We start from the raw sequence: 27,081 nt of genomic DNA on the forward strand, positions 1-27,081 counted from the left end.
GCAATTTAGAAATTGTATGAAAGGTTTAGCGCTGGGAAACACTTTTTTAAAGATAAAAAAAGCATTTTATATACAGCTATATGGATCAGACCAAAATGAGGGAAGCATGAGGAGGAAAGAGGGACAGATGGACTTTGTTCCACATCAAGGACAGTCCCTCAAAATCAGGGACAGTTGGGAGCTATGTGACATCATGCACAGCTCTCTCACTCTCATGAGAGGAAGGGAGGAGGGGATGAGTCATAAGAGGGCCAATGAGAGCTACAGAGCTGGAGGTCCAGGAAGTGAACAGGCAGCAGCTTCAGCTGCCCGCAGTTAAAATGGCTGCAACCAGACTCAGTGGAGAGAGATATTTGCAGCATATTTGGCAAGCACAGAATCACAGTATGGAAAAGAAGAAAGGTAACAGCACTCTCTGCAGGGACAACTCAATCCATACACCAGGTCCACTCACTCAGTGTGTCCCAACACACTCCAATGCAACAGTAGTAAGAAGAGCCGGCAACAGTCTGTAATCTTTGAAGTGCCATTTATTGGCACATCAGAGCGACAACAAAACAATAAAGCTAATCACAGTACAGTGGAACCTCAGATTGTAACGCATATTTACGAGTGTTTCACAATATGACCTATTTATTAAAAAAACATTCTGACACGATTTGCGAGCATTGTCTCGCAAGATGAGCAGGATTCAAGGGGTATGCAGTACCGCATGTGATCAGTGGTGTGGGGGCGCCTGTGAGGCTCAGAGACCACTCTGAGATATCGCTGACATCACTGTCAGTGTCTCCAAGTATCTCAGATCGGTCTCTGAGGTTCTCCAGCGCCCCCGAACCTCTGGCCACATGCGGTACTGCATACACCAGCAGTGGCACTAGAAAGCATTATCGCTTCTCTGCCTTTTGGCTAAGATCAAGTGTAGTATCTGTTCTTATCAATTACAAGGAGGTGGCGCTTGCTTCCGTCCCTGTTCTACGGCGAGGTGGAGCAGGGGTGGCGGTTGCTATGCAAAACCTGATGGTGTGAAGGTAACCCGGAGCAGTTTGTAGCCGAAAAGGAAGCCTTCTGAGGAGGATGGAGAACCACTGGTCGGCGCCAGGGGAGGGGACCCTGGCCTTCTGGCCTGGATTGGGGCAACTTTAGCTCCAGTCAGTTTTTCGGGAGGGAACGTTGGTTCCCCTTTCTCCCACCAGGGGAATGGCCTGTACTTCCCGAATGTACAGTGCCTTGCGAAAGTATTCGGCCCCCTTGAACTTTTCAAACTTTTGCCACATTTCGGGCTTCAAACATAAAGATATAAAATTTTAATCTTTTGTGAAGAATCACCAACAAGTGGGACACAATTGTGAAGTGGAACGAAATCTATTGGATATTTTAAACTTTTTTAGCAAATAAAAAACTGAAAAGTGGTGCGTGCAAAATTATTCGGCCCCTTTACTTTCAGTGCAGCAAACTCACTCCAGAAGTTCAGCGAGGATCTCTGAATGATCCAATGTCGTCCTAAATGACTGATGGTGATAAATAGAATCCACCTGTGTGTAATCAAGTCTCTGTATAAATGCACCTGCTCTGTGATAGTCTCAGGATTCTGTTGAAAGCGCAGAGAGCATCATGAAGACCAAGGAACACACCAGGCAGATCCATAATACTGTTGTGGAGAAGTTTAAAGCCAGATTTGGATACAAAAAGATTTCCCAAGCTTTAAACATCCCAAGGAGCACTGTGCAAGCGATCATTTTAAAATGTAAGGAGTATCAGACCACTGCAAATCTACCAAGACCTGGCCGTCCCTCTAAACTTTCAGCTCAGACAAGGAGAAGACTGATCAGAGATGCAGCCAAGAGGCCCATGATCACTCTAGATGAACTGCAGAGAACTACAGCTGAGGTGGGAGAGTCTGTCCATAGGACAACAATCAGCCGTACACTGCACAAATCTGGCCTTTATGGAAGAGTGGCAAGAAGAAAGACATTTCTCAAAGATATCCATAAAAAGTCTCGTCTAAAGTTTGCCACAAGCCACCTGGGAGACACACCAAACATGTGGAAGAAGGTGCTCTGGTCAGATGAAACCAAAATCAAACTTTTTGCCCACAATGCAAAACGATATGTTTGGTGTAAAAGCAACACAGCTCATCACCCTCAACACACCATCCCCACTGTCAAACATGGTGGTGGCAGCATCATGGTTTGGGCCTGCTTTTCTTCAGCAGGGACAGGGAAGATGGTTAAAATTGAGGGGAAGATGGATGCAGCCAAATACAGGACCATTCTGGATGAAAACCTGTTGGAGTCTGCAAAAGACCTGAAACTGGGACAGATATTTATCTTCCAACAAGACAATGATCCCAAACATACAGCAAAATCTACAAGGGAATGGTTCACAAATAAACGTATCCAGGTGTTAGAATGGCCAAGTCAAAGTCCAGACCTGAATCCAATCGAGAATCTGTGGAAAGAGCTGAAAACTGCTGTTCACAAACGCTCTCCATCCAACCTCACTGAGCTCGAGCTGTTTTGCAAGGAAGAATGGGCAAGAATTTCAGTCTCTCGATGTGCAAAACTGATAGAGACATACCCCAAGCGACTTGCAGCTGTAATCGCAGCAAAAGGTGGCTCTACAAAGTATTAACGCAAGGGGGCCGAATAATTTTGCACGCCCCACTTTTCATTTTTTTATTAGTTAAAAAAGTTTCAAAAATCCAATAGATTTCGTTCCACTTCACAATTGTGTCCCACTTGTTGGTGATTCTTCACAAAAAATAAAAATGATATCTTTATGTTTGAAGCCTGAAATGTGGCAAAAGGTTGAAAAGTTCAAGGGGGCCGAATTATTTTGCAAGGCACTGTAATTAGGTAGGAGTGATGGGAGCGAGGGTTAGGCCTGATGGCAAAGGGCTCTCACTAAGCTCCTGGATCTCCCCATGCCTTTCTGGCTGGGGTGGGGGATGCTTTTGTTGAAAAGCCTATGGTGATGTGCCCCTGAAGTGGCAGTTCAGGGGTGCTTTACTATCACTGTGATTTAATCACTTTGATGTATGGCACCTTGGTCACGTCACTATAATACACCTTTTTACCACCTGCCTCTGGCTAGGACCAGAGGAATTTTTGATTCCTGGCCAGAGGGCCTGTTCATTGTGTTCACACAATGGACACCTTTGTCACGTTTTATGTTTGTCACTGCATGTTTGGCGAGTAGGGTGACGGTCCTTGGGCCAACCCTGAACGTCTTGTGGGAGGGTGGACATAGGCCTTCTGGCTTGGTTCGCCCTCTTTTTGGGGGGTCTCCCTTCGGGGGAACCCCTACCCTAGTACCTGGGTGGGTTTGTTTCAGCAGACCTTCCTGAGAAAGGCGGTCGTCCGACTTCGGCTGGATGGGCCATGTATTGGTACCTCAGTCCCCGTCTGGAGCCTAACGCCCCAGGGGATCAGGGTAAGGTCCTTCCTTGTGGAGGATAGTAGACACCCGTTGCACGTTTCTGTGTGTCACTCTTTATGTGTGTGCACTTTTTTTGGCACCGAGTGGAAGTTTTTGGGTGTGTTTTGTACACCATAGGCTTTAAAAAAATAAAAAATAAAAAAAACTGGAAAGCATTATCTGAGTTTCCACTGATTCCTATGGGGAAACTCGCTTTGATATACGAGTGCTTTGGATTACAAGCATGCTTTTGGAACAAATTATGCTCATAATCCAAAGTATTACTGTGTGTATATATATATATATATATATATATATATATATATATATATATATATATATATACAAAGTGGCTAGAGGGAAGCTTCAGAATGGAAAAGATGTTTTTATTACAAATTGTGTGAGCAGCCTGCAGTTCCTCTTTTAAGTGCCTACCACAAAATTGGGTAGTAAGTAGTTTGCGTGCATTAAAATTCATTTTAGTGTATTTTTTCTCCTGAAAACATGAGTTTGATAAGAAGCTGCGCAAATACTGCACGACACAAAAAATTAAAACTGCCCCCATTTTATTCTCCGGGGTCTCTGCTTTCACAAAACATGTAATGTTTGGGGGTTCCTCGTTATTTTCTAGCCAAAATGAAAAATCTTTTTTTTCTATTTTTTTCAGGGGTTTATTTGTTTTGGTTTTCTTGCATCAAGTTTCTGCTGAGCTGTCCTATAAGAATGGAGATTACCGAGCGAACCCGGTGACCGAGCGTAACAATGACAGAGTATTGTTTTCAATGACTGAGTCACAATGAAACTCATTACAGGGCAACTGGCAGGTATGATTACAAATGCTTACTGGCAAATAAAACAGACTAAAAGAGACCCTGTCACCAGTGGGAAAAAATGCTGCTGAAAGCACAGAAATCAAGTGTCTCCAATGCTTACTTGCAGCATCAATGACCTCCCCTAGGAGGATAACTAGAAGCAACTACATGTGACGGCTCTTTGGTGTGTGAGCGCCCTCTGGTGTACATTCCAGGAACAGCCCGGCAGTTCTACAGACAGAAGCCCACAGCCAACCATAGAGCGGTCCTCCAATAGAGCGGAACACCTGCCGCACTTATCACAGAGGACAGGGGAGCCGCCCAGCGCGCCTCTATTCCGGCGGATGTTACCATAGAGTCGTAGTGCCTGGCGAAGGGATCATCTGCTTGGTGTTTGTGGTGGAGGACCGGTAAGAGAATGGTTATAAAGTGTGAGGATGATGTTATGTGGGGGGGGCACAGTATAGATCATTATAATATAATAAGTCTCAGTGCTGTCACTGATAAATGAGCCTCTATTTACACGTGGTAGGCTCAGTGATAATTATGTTCTCTTCTTGGGGCTCCTCTGCTGGGGTCCAAGGAATTACCAAACTCACCAGGGTGCCTCCTCCTGTCCAGCGCACTGCCTAAGTGGCCAATCACAAGACCTGGTTGCTGTCACGTGGGGGTGACCAATTGGGATCCTGTGTGGATGGTCCCTGGATTGTGGACTGAGTCCTGCAGGATCCAGCTGGGTGCCGAGTACTGAGACCTTCCATGCTGCAGGACTGCGGTTTTATGGGTGGAGCCAGCAACTGCAGGTCTGCGATTATGGGTGGCTCCAATGACTGCAATTATGGGTGGAGCCAAGGACTGCAATTATAGGTGGGGCCAACGTCTGCGATTTATGGGTGGGTCTGACTGCAGAGCTATGATTATGGGTGGGGTCAATGACTGCAGGACTGAGATTATGGGTGGAGTCAATGACTGCAGGACTGAGATTATGGGTGGGACCAACGACTGCGATTATGGTTGGGGGCCAATGACTGCAGGACTGGGATTATGGGTGGAGCCAATGACTGCACGACTGCGATTATTGGTGGAGCCAAGGACTGCGATTATGGGTGGAGCCAATGACTGCACGACTGCGATTATGGGTGGGGTCAACGACTGCGATTATGGGTGGATCTGACTGCAGAGCTATGATTATGGGTGGGGCCAACTACTGCCCGACACTGTCGGCATAGTTTTGGTGTCAGATACAGGCTGGATCGCTGGATCATGTGGGAGGAGTGGGTGCCCAGGAAGTAACCAATGACCGTTTACTGCTGCTGTCACCAACAAAGGAAGTCTTAAGGCCTTTACACAAGATCAGACTTTTTGACAATGACAACAAACATGCAAATTAGCTGTTTTGGAGCAACATCCGACAAAATTTTTCGGTTTTCATTGGACTTTTGTTGGCTGTGCGAATGGACAAACTTTTTGACAATGTAAGTCCGATGGAGCAGAGTTAGATCGTGTGTACACAAAACCATCGGACTTTTGTACAAAGTACAGACACGCAAGCTCAGAACCAATGCAAAAGATCAGACAACAATACAGAAATTGACCAAAATTGACTTACGGCCAACGCCCTTTGTGCAAAAGTCCACGGGAAAGTTTTTACAAAGTCTGATCGTATGTATGAGGCTTTATTATTATTATAGCCACTGATCTGAATGATGTAAAGTCCTGTGGTGAGCCATCAAATATTGAAGAGGGGTTTTGGAGGCTGTAGCAGAGAGATAAGTGTACAGTTTTCTATTGCAAGGAAGTAACAATCTTAAAGTGGGAGTAAACCGCAAAAAAAAAAAAAACCCGGGACCCCTGCATTATAATGTTGTCATGGTGTGCTAGTATGCATCACATACTAGCACATTATGACAGATCTACCCTAAAACCGATCCCTCCAGTGACACGCTGTCAGCCTTGATAAAGGTTCCATCTTTAACAGCTCTTCCTTTCTGATTCCTGGGCTCCGGCTGTTTCATTGAGCTGCGACAACGGAAGTCCCAGCCATGGCAAAGCTCTCTGTGGACAGCATGCCATTCATTGAGAGCGCATGTACCAGTGACATCACCGGCTGCTACACCTGTAAATATCTCCTAAACTATGCACATTTGGGAGATATTAAAGGGGCTGTAAAGTCTTCTTTTTTTTTTTCTAAATAACAGACATGTTATACTTGCCTCCTCTGTGCAGTTGGTTTTGCACAGAGTGGCCCCGATCCTCTTATGGAGTCCTTCCATGGTGCTCTTTGCTCCTCTGTTTCTCTGCTTCTCCATCGGGGCACTCGTGCAGGCGCGCGCTCCTGTGTCCTGCTGCTGCGTCCATTGACAGACAGCAGGATCCGGCTCCCGCATCATTGGATTTGATTGACAGTGGCGGGAGCCAATGGCTGCTGCTGCTATCAATGTATCCAATGAGGACCCAAGACACCGGCTGGAGCTGGTGTGCTCATCCTAGTCTCTGGAAACACTGGGTTCAGGTAATTAAAAGGCGGGCAGCTGCAGCACAGGAGGTTTTTCACCTTTAATGGATAGAATCCCTTAAGGTGAAAACCCCTGAGGGTTTACAACCCCTTTAAAGTAGTTGTAAAGTCAGAAGGTGTTTTTTTTTTTTTTTTCTCTTTATGTATTAAGACAGAAATTCTTATGTGTGCAGCAGCCTCCCCTATATACTTATCTGAGCCAATTTCTATCTGGCGATGTTGCAGGAGTGTCTCGGCTGCCCAAGACTCTCTCTCCTTATTGGCTGAGACAGCAACGTGACGCCATTGGCTCCTCCTGCTGTTAATCAAATTCAGTGAGCCAATGAGGAGCGAGAGGAAGCATGGCCATGCTACGGCTCTGTGTCTAAATGGACACCTGGCGCTGCGGCTCGGCTCAGGTGCCCCCCATAGCAAGCTGCTTGCTGTAGGGGCACTCAACAGGAGGGAGGAACCAGGAGAGCCGAAGAGAGACCCAAGAAGAGGAGGATCTGGGCAGCTCTGTGCAAATCCACTGCAAACAAGCAGGTAAGTATAACATGTTTGTTATTTTTAACAAAATAAAATAAAAATGAGACTTTACAATCACTTTAACTGTACCTACAGGTAAGCTTTATTCTAAGCTTACCTGTAGGTATAAATAAAAAAGAAGACTTTACTACTGCTTTAAAGCGGAATTAAACTCCAAAATAATAACCTCTGATTCGACAATCCATTACTTTTGATGTTCCTCACTGGCATCTTCTACCTGGCTTCTTCCATGTGCCAGCCTGCAACTGTCTTGATTGACCAGCAGTAGGATGACATCACTCCAGTGCCTGTGCAGGAGTCATCCTTGTACACAAACATTGTGCCAGAATGTGAACTGAGCTGTGCATGCACTGGAGTGTCTTTGTTCTGTGTGCAGAATAGCATATGTAAGAAAAGTTTAATTTACAAAAAAATATATATTGATCCTTTTGTCCTGAGGTTTATGTGTGTCTTGAGATGCTTGCTTTGGTTTCTGCTGAGATGAATGAACTCCTGTGCATGCACAGGAGTGATGTCATCCCAGCGCAGCCAATGAAGATGGCCGAAGATTGGTATACAGAAGAAGACTGGCAAAAGATGTTGGTAGCAGTTGAGGGAGCTGAGGACCAAACAGTGCTGAAGTGGAGGCGAATCTAGTTCCACGTTATGGGTTATTTTGTTGGTATATGGCTCGCAACTTATGTGTGCAGTGTGTAACCGGAGAAGGCTCAGACTTCATTATACCCAATATTCAGTGTAATCATGTTCTCTCTCCACTGTCTTCAGTTGACCCTCAGACCCTTTTTGTGTAAATAGAAAAACTATAAACCTTGAAGTGATGATTTTTTGATACCTGTCAATGGGGTTGATTTACTAAAACTGTAGAGTGCAAAATATGGTGCAGCTGTGCATGGTGGCCAATCGGCTTCTAACTTCAGCTTGTGCAATCAAGCTTTGACAAAAATAAACCTGGAAGCTGATTGGTTTCTTTGCAGAGCTGCACCAGATTTTGCACTCTCCAGTTTTAGTAAATCAACCCCTATAAGCCCTTTCACACTGAGGAGTTTTTCAAACACATTTGCATTAAAAACAAGCACCTGTAAAGCTCAAAAAAAAAATGCTTCCCTTTAAAATCAATGAATGTTTTCACACTGGGGCGGTGTGCTTCCACTGCGGTGAAGAAAATCTTGCTTACAGAATCTTTGGAACATGTTTGGGGAGCTAAAAAAATGCACCAAAAACGCTTCTCCCGATTTTGAAATGAATGGGAACCACCTCAAAAACGCCCCCGCTGAGGCCGCGTACACACGGGCGGACTGTTCGCCCAACCTTGTCCGCTGAACAGTGTTTGGGCGGACAGTCCGCTCGTGTGTGGGCTTTCAGCGGACAGTTTCAGCGGACAGTTGGACGGACAAAGTCTTTTGGAAATTCCGAAAAACTGTCCGCTGAAACTGTGTTTGAGCGAACAGTCCGCCCGTGTGTGGGCCTGTCCGCTGTACTTTCGAAATGAGCGGACTGTTCCCGCTCGGAAAGTCCGCCCATTTCGAGCGCGTGTACAGGTAGGCGGGGCCCGCGAAGGAGACGTCGCGGGCTCCGCCGCCTGGAATGGGCTTAAAGGGGAACCCCAACGCCAAAAAAAATCGGCGTGGGGGTTCCCCCCAAGTCCACACCAGACCCTTGTCCGAGCACGCTACCCGGCCGGCCAGGAAAGGGGGGCGAGCGAGCGCCCCCCCCCTCCTGAGCCGTACCAGGCCGCGTGCCCTCAACATGGGGGGTGCCTTGGGGAAGGGGGGGCCGCGCGGCCCCCCCACCCCAAAGCACCTTGTCCCCATGTTGATGAGGACAAGGGCCTCTTCCCGACAACCCTGGCCGTTGGTTGTCGGGGTCTGCGGGCGGGGGGCTTATCGGAATCCGGGAGCCCCCTTTAAGAAGGGGGCCCCCGGATACCGGCCCCCCACCCTATGTGAATGAGTATGGGGTACAATGTACCCCTACCCATTCACCTGTGAAATAAAGTACAAAAAAAAACACAACACATGGAAAAAGTATTTTATTGCACAGCTCCGGGGGTCTTCCGTCTTCGGGGGTCTTCTCGCCGGACTCCTCCGCTATGTGTGTGTAGCTCTTTTGCTAGCGGAGGAGTCCGGCTTTCTTCCTCCCCGCCGCCGGCCTCTTCTCCCGACTTCGGGGGTCTTGTCCCCCTCTTCGGTTCTTCTGCCGGGCCACCGCGCCTGGTCCGGTGGCCCGGTCTTCTGTCGCCGTCTTCCGTTCTTCTGTCGCCGCCTTCGGTTCTTCTGCCGGGCCACCGCGCCTTCTTGTAGCTCTTTTACAGGCGGTGGCCCGGTCTTCTGTCGCCGCTGTCGTCGTCGCCGCCGCCGCCTTCCGTTCTTGTTCTTCTTCTTGTTCTTCTTCTTCTCCTGGAGATGTTGACTCGACGATCTCTCCGGCCAGAATGCCAGAGCCGCGCTGTGCGGTCACTTATATAGTGACAATGGGGCGGTGTCACATGGTATATGTCACATGGGTTGGTCACATGGTGACCCCGCCCCCTTACGATGTCATAGTCCCCATGTGACATCAACCCATGTGACCAACCCATGTGACATATACCATGTGACACCGCCCCATTGTCACTATATAAGTGGCAGCGGAGCGTGTCCCTGGCATTCCGGCCGGAGAGCTCGTCGAGTCAACATCTCCAGGAGAAGAAGAAGAACAAGAAGAAGAACAAGAACGGAAGGCGGCGGCGGCGGCGACGACGACAGCGGCGACAGAAGACCGGGCCACCGCCTGTAAAAGAGCTACAAGAAGGCGCGGTGGCCCGGCAGAAGAACCGAAGGCGGCGACAGAAGAACGGAAGACGGCGACAGAAGACCGGGCCACCGGACCAGGCGCGGTGGCCCGGCAGAAGAACCGAAGAGGGGGACAAGACCCCCGAAGTCGGGAGAAGAGGCCGGCGGCGGGGAGGAAGAAAGCCGGACTCCTCCGCTAGCAAAAGAGCTACACACACATAGCGGAGGAGTCCGGCGAGAAGACCCCCGGAGCTGTGCAATAAAATACTTTTTCCATGTGTTGTGTTTTTTTTTGTACTTTATTTCACAGGTGAATGGGTAGGGGTACATTGTACCCCATACTCATTCACATAGGGTGGGGGGCCGGTATCCGGGGGCCCCCTTCTTAAAGGGGGCTCCCGGATTCCGATAAGCCCCCCGCCCGCAGACCCCGACAACCAACGGCCAGGGTTGTCGGGAAGAGGCCCTTGTCCTCATCAACATGGGGACAAGGTGCTTTGGGGTGGGGGGGCCGCGCGGCCCCCCTTCCCCAAGGCGCCCCCCATGTTGAGGGCACGCGGCCTGGTACGGCTCAGGAGGGGGGGCGCGCTCGCTCGCCCCCCTTTCCTGGCCGGCCGGGTAGCGTGCTCGGACAAGGGTCTGGTGTGGACTTGGGGGGAACCCCCACGCCGATTTTTTTCGGCGTTGGGGTTCCCCTTTAAGCCCATTCCAGGCGGCGGAGCCCGCGACGTCTCCTTCGCGGGCCCCGCCTACCTGTACACGCGCTCGAAATGGGCGGATTTGCCTCCTCCTTACGTGGGCGAGTCCGTTCATTTCAAAAGTTGAGCGAACTGTTTGCCCAACCTTGTTCGTCAAACAGTCCGCTCGTGTGTGGGCAAGTCCGCTCATGCAAATTTTGAGCGGACTGTTTGCCGAAACTGTTTGACGAACAAGGTTGGGCAAACAGTCCGTGCGTGTGTACGCGGCTTAAGGCCCATTTCACACTACCATGACCTGAAAGTCGTGAGATTTTGCAGCTGCAATTTTGCCGCAATTTCAGGGAATGTCTGTGTAAACTTGAGGTCCATGGACCTCAACTTGCATCAAAGTAGGACCAAAATAGTACAGGGACTACTTTGAAGTTGGTGTGACTTGAAGTTGCACAGATCTGAATGGTCATCATTGGGAATCATGGGGTATGACTTGTCATGCGACTCTGATGTCCAAAGTTGCAGGAAAAGTCGCACAAGTGTGAAAGGGACCTAAGCGTTTTTGGTGCAGTTTTTGAGTAACATGTCCTTTAAAAACTGCGCTGTAAAAAAACGCTTCATTAATGCATACGCGTTTTACTGGCAGTTTTGAAGCGAACCAGTGTGAGCGTGCCCTACACAGGGGTTTCAGGAAACAAAGGGTCAGAGTAGTGGATGGAGTGAGGGGAAAGTATCTGCAGGATGCTTATTGTGCCTTCTGTTAAGTGAACCTGTTCCTTTACCTACTATGACAAGGTGCAGCTTGCTTTCAAGAGAATTCATCTTCTTGCCCTTTCAACGTACCCCCCCCCCCCCCCCCCAAATCCTGCTTTTTACATGTCTCTGCGCTCCTCTACCGCTCCATTACTTTGCCAGAGACCTTATTAACCACTTGCCGCCCGCCCTATAGTGGTTTCATAATCCCGATCGGACGTCATATGACGTGATCAGGATTTTGAGCCGCTGCACGCCCCCGGGGGCACGCATCGCAGCGATCGTTGTTGCGGGGTGTCAGTTTGACACCCTGCAACTACGATCTCGGTAAAGAGTCTGACGGAGACTCTTTACCACGTGATCAGCCGTGTCCAATCACGGCTGATCACAGTGTAAATGGGAAAAGCCGGTGATTGGCTTTTCCTCACTCGCGTCTGTCAGACGCGAGTAGAGGACAGCCGATCGACTGCTCCTCTGACGGGGGGGGGGGGGTCTGTGCTGATCGATTATCGGCGCAGTCCCCCCCCCACAAGACCACCAGGGATGACCAGGACAAGGTAATCCTCCCTAGACCACCAGGGATGCCAGTCAGTGCCCACAATGGATGCCAATCAGTGCCCATAATGGGCATCACTGATTGGCATGCATTATTGTTTGGCACTGATTGGCATCCATTAGTACAGTACACCATAATACAATGCCGCCTGTCGGTGCCCACCTGTGCCGCCTGTCGGTGCCCACCTGTGCCGCCTGTCGGTGCCCACCTGTGCCACCCATCAGTGCCGATCAATGCCACCTCATCAGTTCCACTTCATTGGTGCCCATCAGTGCCACCTTATCAGTGCCCATCAGTGAAGGAGAAAACTTACTTATTTACAAAGTTTTGAAACTGAAACAAAAAAACGTTTTTTTCAAAATTTTCTGTATTTTTTTTATTTGTTTAGCAAAAAATAAAAACCGTAGAGGTGATCAAATACCACCAAAAGAAAGCTCTATTTGTGGGAACAATAAGATTAAAAATTTCATTTGTGTACGGTGTAGAATGACCGCGCAATTGTCATTCAAATTGCGACAGCGCTGAAAAGCTCAAAATTGGTCTGGGCAGGAAGGTGTTTAAGTGCCCTGTATTGAAGTGGTTAAATAGGCAGTTCTTCCATGCATGGGGGGCAGGTGATCACCTCCCAGGATGCAGTGCTCTGGCCTAAGCAGCTAACCGTCCGAAGAAGAAAGAGGTTAACCCTGTATTTAGGTTTAGGCATACCGTGCAGACAGGGCTAGGAATGGAAATCTCCATTTGCGTGAGGTTATTGCAGGAGTTCCTGTTACTTTGCCCTGAATGGGCTGGTGCTAGCCACTTCCCTCTTGGATTATAAGACACTCTGCATGATGTCATCTGTAAACGCATTAGCGTGCTCGGCTTCTTTACTTTTACATTTTTACTGGGCTCAGGCAATGATCACTGATGATGTAATCCTACGAGTACATACTCGGCGGGGCTTGAGGTATAGAAGCTCCTTAGTCCTGATCATGTGCAGAACTAAGACTGTGGGAGTACGGGGTTAATCTATTGCCATTATCAAAGCTTATATGTTTCTGGATGTGTGTGTCTTTGCTTTTATTCTATCTCAGCATTTGATCTTCTTTCTTTTTTTTTTTTTTTTCCCCCATTGCTAGGTCTCACCATGATTGAGGTGGTGTGTAATGACCGTTTGGGAAAGAAAGTCCGGGTAAAATGCAAGTATCCTTATCAAAATCGTTATCTGAAGCATTTGAAATGGGATTCCAGTCTAAAATTTCAATCTTGCCTTTGATTTCTACGTATTTATATATCAGGTTTCTTATACTTCTTTTTTTATTTTTATTTTTATTTTTATTTTTTTTTTTATTCTCTACATAAAACAAAAAACAAAAAACAAAAAAAAGTATACCTATTCATCCTGTCAGTTCACACATCTACTTTCTACTTCTGTTTTTGAGCCGACAATTGTCTACCCAGAAGAATGGCAGTTGCTCTTCCCCTTGTCATCTCTCTGTAGCTAATTTCATATTCATGAATGGCACCTGCACATTGGACACTTCCTCCCCAGGGGTGTGGGCATTTAAAAAAAAAAACTACTTGTCCAAGGGACTAAGTCGGGGTGCTGATTTAAAAAAAATACATTTTAACCAAAACTGTATTTAAATCTGAGGTTCTTTTAGGCTGGGTTCACACTGCTGCGGGGGGAGATCCGGATGTGATTCGCACCGCAAATCACATCCGATCTCCGTAGCGATGCGAGTACAGCCATACAGATAGTATGGCTGAATTCGCATCGCTCCCGCAGCAAACTCGCACGGGACCCTTTTTTTGGTCCGCAACAGAATCGGATCGCATGGGTGTTCACACCATGCGATCCGATTCCTGTGCGAGTCGGCAGATCGCACTGCGATATGCGGACGGATCTGGGGGTGTCATTAACATATCATTGACACTCCCAGCCGTCCGCATAGGGCAGTGTGAACTGCCGGCGGGAGTAATGCGATGCGGGAAAACGCCGCGGATTCGCGGCGTTCCCGCATCGCAGCGGTGTGAACCCGGCCTTAGGAATATCTGGGGCCCTTGAAGACAAAGGGGGCTTAATGGCAACTTAAAATTTCCGTGTTTTTATCATTGCATTGTTTATCTCCTACACCCCTCCCTGCTGTCTGCAGCACAGCGCATGGGGAAGAGAGAGACCTTACAGAGTGAAGAGCAATATTTTGGGTCCTCATCAAGAAAGGGAAGTGTCGGGCTGTCTTAAGTCCGTAGGCAATTAGCCTACTCCTATTGTTGTTGTGTTTGTTTGTGTTTTTTTTTTTTCTTCTTCTTTTTTAGTAGCGGCCACGTGTCCCTCCTGCTTTCCTTATCCTGAGCTAAGGGAGCCGAGTAGGAGGGGCCACAGATCTCCCCTGATGTATCTAAGATACGTCAGATGAATCTGCTCTCTGACCTTGTGTCTGTGCAGTGCCCATTGATATCTGATAGCACCTGATCGCTGCTCTCTCCCCAATATTACACTGAGTCAATTCTGCTTTTACTACGAGGCTGGGGAGGAGCAGCTTTAGGTAAACAGTATGGTCATTGAAGGCTGTAGGAGACCGGAGGGGCAATGAAGAGTGGAGTAGGGGTGGAGGAGATTGTGCTCCCATAGCTAGTTATAGAGAGCTATGGAACTGGCGGGGGGGGTTACAGAGGAGAGCTGGAATGACGGAGGCACTTATTCTGACCACACTTTCATAGCTCAGCAGCCAAGATAAATGTGGTCAGCTCTCAGGGGGGAAGTCAGGACCAGGCAAGATCAAACAGGTACTGTAGGAGATAGAAAGGGGCAATTGACAACGCAAAAGCACTATGCTACAGCTTGTTCCTTAAAGATGTCAGCAGCTGCATGTAAAGTGAATACCTCTTAAACTGTACAGGTTTAGGAGATATTCATTTTACCTACAGGTAAGCCTTATTATAGACTTACCTGTAGGTACAAATTAATAATTGGGGTATACAGCCACTTTAAAGCTTTGTTTTTTAAATAACAAACGTGTTATACTTAACTGCTATGTGCAGTGGTTTTGCACAGAGCAGCTTTGATCCTCTTCTTTTTTGGGTCCCCTGCCGGGGCTCCTGGTTCCTCCCCCTTGAGCAGTGCCCCAAGAGAAAGCCACTTGCCCCGGGGGGCACCTCTGCATGCTCACTCCTGACAAGAACAATGAAAAGGATCGCTGCTCCATGTGAGTATGATAATCCACCAAAAATGAAAGGCTGGGTGCTAGCTCCGATTTGCATCTGTGAACATGTAGACCAAATAGAAAAAATGACTGCACAACAACATCCGCCCAACAGGTTTATTCAAAGGCTGCCACCAGGACTATATCAAACCCATTGGGTTTTGGAGAAGTACAGTGTATGTGTGAAGTGTTGTCACCCATTGGTCCGTTGATATAGTCCTGGTGGCAGTCTTTCAATAAACCTGTTGGGTGGATTTTGGTGTGCAGCTATTTTTTTCTATTTGGCCTACATGCTCAATCCTAAGCTGCTGTTCTATGCGTCCATAAGACACAGAGCCACTGCTTGGCCCACCCCGCTATCTCAGCCGATAAGAAGGAAGAGTCCCGAGACAGCCGCTGGATAGGAGGGAGCTCCGGTGACTATTTAAGGGGCTGCTGCACATGCATAAAGTTAATTTAAAAAAAAACTCCAGCCTTTATAACCACTTTAACATCCCCTTCCTCAGACTGACAATGTTGCTGTCCATATGTGCCCCATGTGCTCCTTCTTCCAAAGTAGGTGCATTTTCATACAGGAAGTGTGTTACTGGCCAGATCACCAGGTGAACATAGAGGGGAAAAAACCTAACAAAAAGGGAAAACTGATATAGCCACTACATCTAAGGATTGGTATGGTTGGTTTTGGTTTAATACCACTTTAAGTTGGACAGTTTGCAGTCACATGACTGGAACTAAAAATAAGATATTTCATTAGGGATTTTTAACAGTTTGAATATTCTGCACATAAAGTGCATCTGAAAAGCATTCACAACGCTTTACTTTTTTCATATTTTATGTTACAGCCTTATTCCAAAATGGATTAAATTTATGATTTTCCTCAAAATTCTACAAACGATACCCCATAATGACAACGTGAAAGAAGTTGTTTTAAATCTTTGAAAATCTATTAAAAAAAAAAAAAAAAATCATAGTAGTCTATTTGTGTTTGTTAACCTTTTACAACTTTAAAGTGTATCCATAGTTTTTCTAGTATGGAATAGAGTGGGCAAAGCTTAGAACCCCTGTGAGTTTTTTTTTTTTTATTTTTTTTTTTTTTTTTTTCTCTCTATCTGGGGCTCCCTTAAAGCAGAGTTCCACCCAAAAGTGGAATTTCCGCTTATTTGTCGCCACCCCCAGTCCCACATTTGGCTCCTTTCCTTTCCTTTACCAGGTATCCTGTTCCCACTTCCGGGAGCCACGGCTATTGACGTCACCGCGGGGCTCCCTCCTCCTCCCCCTGTCACCGGGCCAGTAGGAGAGAGGAGCGGGGCCCATGCGCAGTAGGGTTCTGTGAAGCCGCAAGACTACACTGCGGGGTTCCCTTACCCGCAATGGCAAAATCGGCTGCGGTGCCAACATGGCTGGACTCCAGGACAGGTAAGTGTCCGATCTATTAAAAGCCAGCAGCTACAGTATGTGTATCTGCTGGCTTTTAATTTTTGCAGTGGTGGGCAGAACTCTGCTTTAAAGAGATTTCTCCTCACTTGTGTGTCTGTGTTGTCAGAAAAGGAAGTGAGGGGAATTCTCTTTAATGGAACACCAGATAGCAGTAAAACCTGACCGTTCTGCTTTCTTTATTCTTTGTATAAAAAATAAAATATACCTATTCATCCTGTCAGTTCACACATCAACTTTCTACTTTTTAAGCCAACAATTGTCAACCCAAAAGAACGGCAGTTACTTTTCCCCTTAGCTGATTAGTATTCATGAATGACACATGGAGGACACTCCTAAGCACCAACATGTTCATTCATGAGCAAGATCCAACAGGACAAGGCTGAGAACTCCAGATGATCTCCCCCTCCTCCTATCCTCCATCTTAAGGTTAGAGGCAGTGATGTGCTGCCATTTTTCCTGCCAGCACGGTTTACAGCCTGGAAACAAGCCTCACATACAGCTAACATCCCTTCCCACAGTGACATACCAGCTGAAAAGGTTCACACCTACTGCACAGATTATTTTTCAAGTAGTATTAAACCCAAAGGAAACATTTATTATATTGTAGCTTACCAATTCTTAGATGTGATGGCTGCATTTGTTTTCTTTGTTTAGCTTTCTTTCATTTTTATCAGGTGATCTAGCTAATCTGCTTTTTTTTTTTTTTGTCTTTATTTATTTTTTTTTCAAAAGCACAAGCTCTCTTTCAGATGTATCGGAGGGTTGAGATAAACAGTTTATCGCTGACAGGAGTGATTACAGTGATCTTTAACAATTCCCATAGCCCTGTGTGTTTTGTTTTTTATTAAATTTTTTTTTTTTTTCTCTTTTCTTTAAGTTGTCAGCACTCTCAGCTAGCACCACCTGTCATTTTTACTGCTGTAACAGTAAATAACCCTTTCCGCCATCTAAGGTTAAACCTCCTTACTGCTGCTGTTTATGTCCAAGACATTAGATGCCAGTGACTAAAGGACAGCTGCTGATGTCACGTGTAGAATTAACTGCACTTGTACTCCTTTATAGAATCTTCTAAATATGTAATGCAAAGTATTCCACATTCTGTTTTCTACATTAATTTTGCTTCTAATTGTTTAATTTACATCTGTCAAAGAGAATTGTTGGGAAAACTTCCCATAATTAGCGGCTGTAACCACTGATCAGTGTATTCTGTCAGTGGCAGGTACTGCTGTCAGAACACAATGGGGCCTATTTACTAAAGGCAGATCCACTTTGCACTACATGTACACTTGAAAGTGCAGTCACTCTAAATCTGTGTGGAAGCTCTGCTGATTTTATCATCCAATCATGTGCAAGCAAAAATGCAGTTTTTTATTTTCCTTGCATGTCCCTCTCAGATCTACAGGGACTGCACCTTCAGTGCAAAGTGGATTTGCCTTTAGTAAATAACCCCTAATGTCTTGGTTTGGAGAGGGGATTCCTCCATCTGCCACATTTTGGGGGGTTTGTTTTTGGGGGGGGGGGGTTTTTCAGCCTGTTGGCTGGGGTTAAATATTTTTTTATTACAGGTACTTGTACAGTGCCGTCTGTTTTACGCAGCACTTTACACTCATATATACTGTATATCAATGTTTCTCAACTCTAGTCCTCAAGTACCCCCAACATCTCATGTTCTCAGGATTTCCCTCAGATGAAACAGCTGTGGTAATTACTAAGGCAGTGAAACTGATCAAATCACCTGTGCAAAATAATGGAAAGCCTGAAAAACATGACCTGTTGAGGGTACTGGAGGACTGGAGTTGAGAAACTGCTGTATATTCGAATCAGTCAATATGATCATGTTCCCCATGCTCACTGCCATGGAAAGCTCCCAATCATTGTTTATGCTTGGTAAGTTTCAGTCATGTGACAGCTAATCACAACTGTCACATGATCAGAAAGCCTGTCTCTGCCTCCACCTTCTGGCATGTATATTCTGTTTTAAAGGGCCTGAGGGATGTGGTGGCAAGGGGTTAAAGTGTAAAACAAGTACAAAGTGCCATACTTTATAAAGTAAACCTTGTACAGATTGCCTTTTCATAAACTGACTGTGAAACTAATAGGTCTAGATTGTAGGGGCGCACCAATATATCGGTCCCTGAAAATATGGTTATCAGCGTTTTGCCGGTATAAAAAAAAAAAAGCTGCTAATAATGGCCACTGAAAAAACGTGCATGGTTTTTATAGGTCACATGACTGAAAAACTCAACACAGGTGCATTATTGATGCGTTTTTGCACATTTCAATGGGGAGGTGCATTACTACGCAAAGGACCAGTGTGAAGACATACATAGACTTTAACGGCTTCCCGACCGGCTCATGCAGATATACTGCGGCAGAAGGGCGCACGTACGGGCAGATTAACGTACCTGTACGTTGCCCTTCATGAGGCGGCTTGCATGCGCGGGAGCTCCGTGACCATGATCGCGGGTCCCACGATCGTCTCACGGTGAGATGCTAATCTAAACAAGCATCGTTCTGCCTAATGACACTGTCACTGATCAGCGCTCCCTGTAATCGGGATCAGTGACGTGTCACGTACAGCCCCCCCCAATTAGAATTACTCCCTAGGACACACATAACCCTTACAGCGCCACCTAGTGATTAACCCCATCACTGCCAGTGACATTTTTTGTTGTTTTTTTTGATCGCTGTATTAATGTCAGTCACAATGAAAATCGCTGATCGCCACCATTGCTAGTAAAAATAAAATAAAAATTATCAATAAAAATATCCCTTATTTTGTAGACACTATAACCTTTGCGCAAAGCAATCAATATACACTTATTGCAGCCTAACCTAAGGGAAAAAAAGTATTTTTTATATATATTTTTTGGGGATATTTAAAATACCACCAAAAGAAAGCACTATTTGTGGGAAAAAAAGTTGTCAATTTTGTTTGGGAGCCACGTCGCACAATTGCGCAATTGTCAGTTAAAGCGACGCAGAGCCGAATCGCAAAAAGTGCTCTGGTCAGGAAGGGGGTCAATTTTTCCGGGGCTGAAGTGGTTAAAGGGGTGCATTTTTCTTGCATTTTTTTTTTTTTATGCAAAAGCACTTCAAAAACTATTAATTCAAAAGTCGAATATAATACAAATATTATTATTTATTTATTTTTTAAACTGTCCATCTCAGTTTTCAGTCTAGGGCATCCTGCAATTTTTGGTTTCAATCCAGCATTTTAATTTCATACAGGCAACACTTCAGAAATAATTTCCATGCAATAGGTGGGGAAGTGTTTTTTTTTTTTTTTTTTTTTTTTTTTTTTTTTCCTAGTTGCTTTTTTGCAAAAGTTTTTCAATAAAGATGTGATGCAGCTCTCTGTGGCTTTGAAACAATTGGTTCCAGTGACTCCTTGACTTCCTGCCCAGCTCAGAAGACACCATCAAGGATCTGAAGAAACTCATTGCAGCTCAGACAGGCACACGGTGGGACAAAATAGTGCTAAAGAAATGGTGAGCAGAGGGGAACATCATCTATATAATGTATATGCTGGGGCCTAGCACAGATTGTGTTTTAAAGTATCATATCTTACACCTGTTATAAAAAAAAGTGTTGTATCTTGATTTCAGGTACACAATATTTAAGGACCATGTGACACTCGGTGACTGTATCCTTTTATACATAATGTGAATTAAGTACAAATATGCCAAACCTTTGGTTGTTGGAGAATCAGGGGAGTATAGCATATGAAGAACATTTACTGCCAACTTGTTGCTTTTGAACTTGGAGCCTTGCTGCTGCTTCTTCCTGTTAAGTTGGGTCAGTCGGGGACTTCAGAGTAGTGGGAAGTATGGGAATTTTTTTTTTTTCTTTTAGCACACTTAGGTGGATGCCGCCTAATCGGTTTGATGCTACATTTGTCCTCTGCCAGCTCTAGGCACTGGCAGCAGTGATGGCAGTGAGCAGAATGACTCTTAAAAGGTGGAACTGCAGGGGTCCGTATGAGACACTGACTTGGTCCAGATCCTGACCGCTGTCCGCCATTTAGTGATGCCTGGCCTATGCACATACCCAGTTCCTCAGTACAGACACATACCTTACAGTGCTTGTGTTGCGATAGGCAGTTTAGACACTATGTGCAACACTGTTGCCTGGGGGTTTGCTTATGTCCTATAGGAAGTGAAAGCCAACTGAAGAGATTCATGGAGCCCCATGATCGGAACAAATTACTAGCAGAGGTATGTATAAGAAGCCCGCTTTTATGTTGTTTGGCTTGGTCTGCCGCTCCAACTTCCCTTTATTAGTTTCAGACTGAAAAGTTTGGAGGGGGAGCCCTGTTGAAGTCCCTGATTCTGCTTTTAATATTTCCTCTCTAGTTTTATTCTTTCATATTTTTGTTTTATAAAACATTACTATGCATTGTGTAGGATATTTTTCCCTTAACATTGACTGCTCAGATGAAATCCACGATGGAATGAACCTGGAATTATACTACCAGTAACTCTGGCACCTTGCCGAAACTTTTTTTTTTTTTTTTTTCCTATGATGGAATATACCATTTCCTCCTTCACTGCTCGGATTGGTGAAACTTTACTTTGTCACCGTAAAGACTGTGTTCTTTAGATTTCAGCGATCTGAGAATTGGTTTCTTTTTTCTTTTTTTTTTCTCTCTCCCAGTTTTTATCAAAAAACAAACAAAAAGAAAACCGCCATAATAAAGATGAACCATTGGCTAATGTATAAATTGAAAGTTAATCCTGGTTTTGGTCAGGTATTTGTGCATTTTGTTTAAAATAAAAACAAAATACCGTCATTTTGTATGACGCAGAAAAATCTATAGTGGTTTTAATAAACAGCTAGACAAGCAGTGGCCAACTTTGTTGATTTGGAAGCCTCAAAGGGTGGCCCTTGACATCACCAAAGGGCCACACATAAAATTAAATGAGTATTCAGTCTCAGCGACAACACACACCCACACACAACAGGAAATAAGTACTATGGGCACGATACAAGACATGGTCAGAGATTGGAAACATGATACAGGGAATGGTCAGGGACTGGAAATGTGATGCAAGGGATGGTCAGGGACTGCGGGCTCGGCACAAGGAGATGGTCAGGAACTGCGGGCTCGGCACAAGGAGATGGTCAGGAACTGCGGGCTCGGCACAAGGGGGTGGTCAGGCACTGCGGGCTCGGCACAAGGGGATGGTCAGGCACTGCGGGCTCGGCACAAGGGGATGGTCAGGGACTGCGGGCTCGGCACAAGGGGATGGTCAGGGACTGCGGGCTCGGCACAAGGGGGTGGTCAGGGACTGCGGGCTCGGCACAAGGGGGTGGTGAGGGACTGCGGGCTCGGCACAAGGGGATGGTGAGGCACTGCGGGCTCGGCACAAGGGGAGGGTCAGGCACTGCGGGCTCGGCACAAGGGGATGGTCAGGCACTGCGGGCTCGGCACAAGGGGATGGTCAGGCACTGCGGGCTCGGCACAAGGGGATGGTCAGGCACTGCGGGCTCGGCACAAGGGGATGGTCAGGCACTGCGGGCTCGGCACAAGGGGATGGTCAGGGACTGCGGGCTCGGCACAAGGGGATGGTCAGGGACTGCGGGCTCGGCACAAGGGGATGGTCAGGGACTGCGGGCTCGGCACAAGGGGATGGTCAGGGACTGCGGGCTCGGCACAAGGGGATGGTCAGGCACTGCGGGCTCGGCACAAGGGGATGGTCAGGGACTGCGGGCTCGGCACAAGGGGATGGTCAGGCACTGCGGGCTCGGCACAAGGGGATGGTCAGGGACTGCGGGCTCGGCACAAGGGGATGGTCAGGGACTGCGGGCTCGGCACAAGGGGATGGTCAGGGACTGCGGGCTCGGCACAAGGGGATGGTCAGGGACTGCGGGCTCGGCACAAGGGGATGGTCAGGCACAAGGGCTCGGCACAAGGGGATGGTCGGGGACTGCAGACATGCTGCAGGAGACTGTTGGATATAGGAGTTGTAGCCTGCGATATGCTTCGAGAGTCAGACTGGAGACGCATTGCAAACAACTGCTAGAAACATCTGCTATATCAGGACAGTAGGGAAACACAGATTAATGTCAGCAGGAGCCCCAGCTGCAGGTTGCTTGATATGTTTAAAGTCTGTTCCAATTATTGGTGACAATGTTTGTTCATTAATATTTGATAAGGCTGGAACCACAGTATCAGACCTCAGCAGAAGATTATGGTAAAAGCAAAGCAATCGGGGAATCTCTATTAGAAATGTACATCCCCTGTAAATTCTAGGATTATTTAACAGGTGCTTAATCCTTTCACTATTAGCCCCGGTTTACACTATTGCAATGCTGGAACCAGCGAGATTCCAGTGCAGGTTCTCGCATCGCATCTCCCTCACAGGCAGTTGACGATGCCCTCTGCGAACCGCTGCTGGTGTCAAGGCTAATGACACCCCCAGATCGAATCGCAGTGCGAACTGTGAATTTGGATAGGAATTGGAACGATGCGATCCGATTCCAGTTAGGGGGAAAAAAACGTTCCTACAGCATTTTCGCGTGAATGCTTTGCGAGTTCAGCCATACAAACAGCATGGCTGAATTTGCATCACACAGAAAAATGCCTGTGATCTGCACAACACTGCGATGCGAATCACGTGCAATGTCTGTGTTCACAATAGCGTTAACCCAGGCTCAGAGTATTTTGAACTCTCCTTGCGGAAGAGACAGAACTGTCCACAATTATTAAAATATGACTAAGGGCCAGTTCACACCATAGAAACGCAGTCCGGATGTGTTCCAGATTCTTTTCTGTATGCGCATTTTTGATGCAGTCTCCCCCCCCCCCCCCCCTCTTCTCCTCCTTTTTTTTTTTTCTTAACCTTAAATAAGGACGTGCATTCCAGTGTGTTTTATGCATTTCACGGCATTCCAGTACAGTGCAGGAAAAATGCATTTATTTTCCTGAACTGGAACACACTAGAACTGCAAGCACTGGTGTGAACTATGCCATTGAAAACCATATAACCTACGTTCCATGCGTTTTTGATGCACACAAAAAAAACACACTGGACTGCATGTGGTGCGAACTGACCCTAAAGGCAAAACTTTTTTTATTTGGCTGGAGTTTGAGGCATTACAGCACCTATTGGCTGTCTATTTCTGTCTCTGCCCCCATTGGAGAGATTCACCCTCTCTATTTTCCCTTTTTTCCATTATCCTTAAAAGTGATAACCAGGGATTCCCTCACTTTGAAAGGGTTTCCTCTCCCTTCTTATTTGGGTTTTGTGATAGGGAAATCTCCAAATCTCCCCAATGTGGTATATATGGCAAAAAATACAGGGTTATAACTCTCCCTTACTCTATCCAAAATGGGGGATGGGGAGCGGGTTGAACAAAAAAAAACCTGCTATATCCTTGCATCAACACAAGCTATGTTGATGCAAGGATCTCTCCTGCTGAGGTATTGTACCCTGGCAGGGGTCTTTAGACTGCCTTATGTTGAACAGACAGCTGTACACGGCCTGAAAGTTTCAGCCAATGTATGCCAGGCTTAAGGCTGGCCATAAACAGTCAGCTGGTTAAGCAGAAACCAGCCAAGATTCAGACATGTATGGGCAGGCTGAATGTAGCAAGTTGATGGATCAATCAACTTGGGCACAACCAGCCTGCCAGATCTTAAATGCGATTATTACTAGCAGCTGGTATGGCTGCTAGCAATAATCACTGTCTTCTCGCGGTGGGGGGCAGCTGTCCCCCCCCCCCCCCGCCGATAGAACAAAATGATTTAGCAGGAGGCATTTCCCTGGCAACACTGTTGATGGGGGAATCAAGAAAATTTCTTTCCTACAACTTATGGTTGCAGAATAGAAATTTGTGCCGTATAAGGCTGGCTTTAGTCTCCATTGTCCAGATTTTCCTCTCTCCTGCCCCTGTAAAAGGATCAGAGAGGCAGGACTTTAGCTTGGTTCACACCTTTTGCACGTGTGCAGGCTGCAATTGCTAGGTCATGTACCTTTTTGCAAAAGCGGCCCACAGGGAAATCGCATGGTCCTTTTGCTTATGCAATTTCCCTGCAGTTCCTGCACCCGCGCTGCATTTTTACATGTGTGGGGGGCACCATTTCAGAATGAATGGCAGCCCTGCACATTTTCTCACAGCAATGCGTTTTCACTGCAGGTGGGTGCGGGAATTGCAATACCCGCATAGATTTGAACCAAACCTTAAGGAAGATGCACACTCCTTCAGTTGGGTGTTGGGCTGCCAATCAAGTGTGCCTATTCCTCGTCCAGACCTAATAGGCAACTGAAGGAGTGCACATGACTGACTACACTACTGCTAATTTCAACCCAGCTGCTTAGCGTTGTCAGCCTACCCATAGCAAGTGCTACTATTGTCAGGCTCTCCAGACAAACATTGCAACAGATTCTCAAAACAAATGCTTTAACCACTTAACAACCAGCCCATAGCCAAATGACGGCTACAGGGGGGTTGCTTAACTCTGGGAGGACGTACTATGACGACGTCCCAGAATTCCGTTCTCGCGTGCCCCCTGGGGCGCACACTCGAGAACATCCGTGATCCGCTCATCATGCCCATTTACCACGTCATCGCTCCGTCAAATGACTGAGCGATCACTTGTAAACAAATCTTGTAAATCACTTGTAAACAAACCGGCGTCATGTCATGACGCTGGTTCCTCCCTCCCCTCTCTGTACCGATCAGTACAGTGTGAGAGGGGAGAGATCGGTGGCAGCAGCGCTGTGGGCTAGATCTGTAGTGCCCACAGCGCTGTGGGCTAGATCTGTAGTGCCCACAGCGCTGTGGGCTAGATCTGTAGTGCCCACAGCGCTGCTCACTGACAATTAACCCAGCAATGCCCTGCCAATACTCTGCAAAACCCAGCAATGCCCTGCCAATACTCTGCCATACCCTGCAATACCCAGCCATACAATGCCATGCCCTGCCAATACTCTGCAATGCTTTGCCAATACTCAGCAATACTCGGTGATACCCTGCAATACCCAGCCATGCTCGGCAATGCTCAGCCATACCCTGCCATGCTCGGCCATGCCCGGCTGTACTTGGCCTCTGTATGTGGCAAGGCTGTGAAAGTCTCACACATGTGGTATCGACGTACTCCGGAGGAGTAGGTGAATCTATTTTGGGGTGTCATTTTTGGTATGTACATGCCATGTGTTAGAAATATTGTATAAATGGACAACTTTGTGTTAAAAAAAAAAAATGCATTTTAACCACTTCCCGGCTGTCATATGATGTCCTTGACTTTGTGCGGGAATATCTGAATGATGGGTGTAGCTACAGGCATCATTCAGATATTTGCTTTTTCAGCCGGCGATTCCCTACACCATAAGAATGATAGTGGTTGTTCCACTGCTTGATAGTTCTTACGGGAGGCGAGAGGAGACATCCCACCCCTCCCGCTGCTTCTACAGACTCACCGCTACGATCAAAGCCAGAATCGAGGTGAGATGTGGGATCTTATTGACCCCATATCTCACTGTAAAGAGGACCTGTCATGCCATATTCCTATTACAAGGGATGTTTACGTTCCTTGTAATAGGAATAAAAGTGGTAAAAAAAAAATAATAATTTGGGGGGAAAAAAGTGTCAAACTTAAATAAAGTAAAATGAACAATAAATATATATATTTTTTTAAAGCGCCCCTGTCCCGTGTGCTCGCATGCAGAAGCGAACACATATGTAAGTCCCACCCACATATGAAAACGGTGTTCAAACCACCCACACGAGGTATCACTGCGAATGTTAGAGCAAGAGCAATAATTTTCGCCCTAGACCTCCTCGGTAACTCAAAACATGTAACTATAAAACCATTTAAAGCAGGGATTTTTAAGTAGCGAAGTTTGGCGCCATTCCACAAGTGTGTGCAATTTTAAAGGGTGACATGTTGGGTCTCTATTTACTCTGTGTAACTTCATCTTTCACATTATGCAAAAGACATTGGGCTAATTTTACTGTTTCGTTTTTTTTTAAAAGCACAAAAAAAATGCTGCGCAAATACCGTTCGAGATAAAAAGTTGCAACAACCGCCATTGTATTCTCTAGGGTCTTTGCTAAAAAAAAAACATATATAATGTTTTGGGGTTCTATGAAATTTTCTAGCAAATAAATTATGATTTTTACATGTAGGAGAGAAATGTCAGAATTGTCCTGGGTGCTGCCTGATGGGCTCCCTGCATGTTGGGCCTCTGTATGTGGCCACGCTGTGTAAAAGTCTCACACATGTGGTATCGCCGTACTCGGGAGTAATAGCAGAATGTGTTTTGGGGTGTCATTTGTGGTATGCATATGCTATGTGTGAGAAATAACCTAATAATATGACAATTTTGTGGGGGGGAAAAAAGGGAAAAAATAAAATCTTGATTTTGCAAAGCATTGTGGGGAAAAATTACAATTTAAAAAAAACTCATCAT

At 46.4% G+C, this 27,081-nt stretch overlaps 1 protein-coding gene and 1 pseudogene across 1 annotated transcript; both read left to right on the top strand.

The window, feature by feature from the left end:
- Positions 1-886: 886 nt before the first annotated feature.
- On the top strand, positions 887-971 carry LOC143964622 (U2 spliceosomal RNA; annotated as a pseudogene).
- A 3,509-nt stretch (positions 972-4,480) lies between these two features.
- On the top strand, positions 4,481-21,507 carry UBL5 (ubiquitin like 5). The gene is made up of 5 exons (XM_077470122.1): positions 4,481-4,639; positions 13,160-13,223; positions 20,071-20,154; positions 20,272-20,309; positions 21,100-21,507. Exons 2-5 carry the CDS (start codon positions 13,168-13,170, stop codon positions 21,141-21,143), a joined length of 222 nt encoding a protein of 73 aa, XP_077326248.1. The 5' UTR covers positions 4,481-4,639; positions 13,160-13,167; the 3' UTR covers positions 21,144-21,507.
- Positions 21,508-27,081: the final 5,574 nt, after the last annotated feature.

The sequence above is a fragment of the Lithobates pipiens genome, unplaced genomic scaffold, assembly GCF_037356315.1.
Source record: "Lithobates pipiens isolate NorthernLeopardFrog02 unplaced genomic scaffold, aLitPip1_a1.2 Scaffold_8, whole genome shotgun sequence".
NCBI lineage: Eukaryota > Metazoa > Chordata > Amphibia > Anura > Ranidae > Lithobates > Lithobates pipiens.

What these genes read in the sequence shown, in the direction of transcription:
- UBL5 (XM_077470122.1), top strand. Translation starts at nt 13,168, where the DNA reads ATGATTGAGGTGGTGTGTAATGACCGTTTGGGAAAGAAAGTCCGGGTA. An exon ending in AAAGTCCGGGTAAAATGCAA is followed by an intron (nt 13,224 to 20,070) that starts GTATCCTTATCA and finishes CTTCCTGCCCAG; the next exon opens with CTCAGAAGACACCATCAAGG. An exon ending in CCATGTGACACTCGGTGACT is followed by an intron (nt 20,310 to 21,099) that starts GTATCCTTTTAT and finishes TTGACTGCTCAG; the next exon opens with ATGAAATCCACGATGGAATG.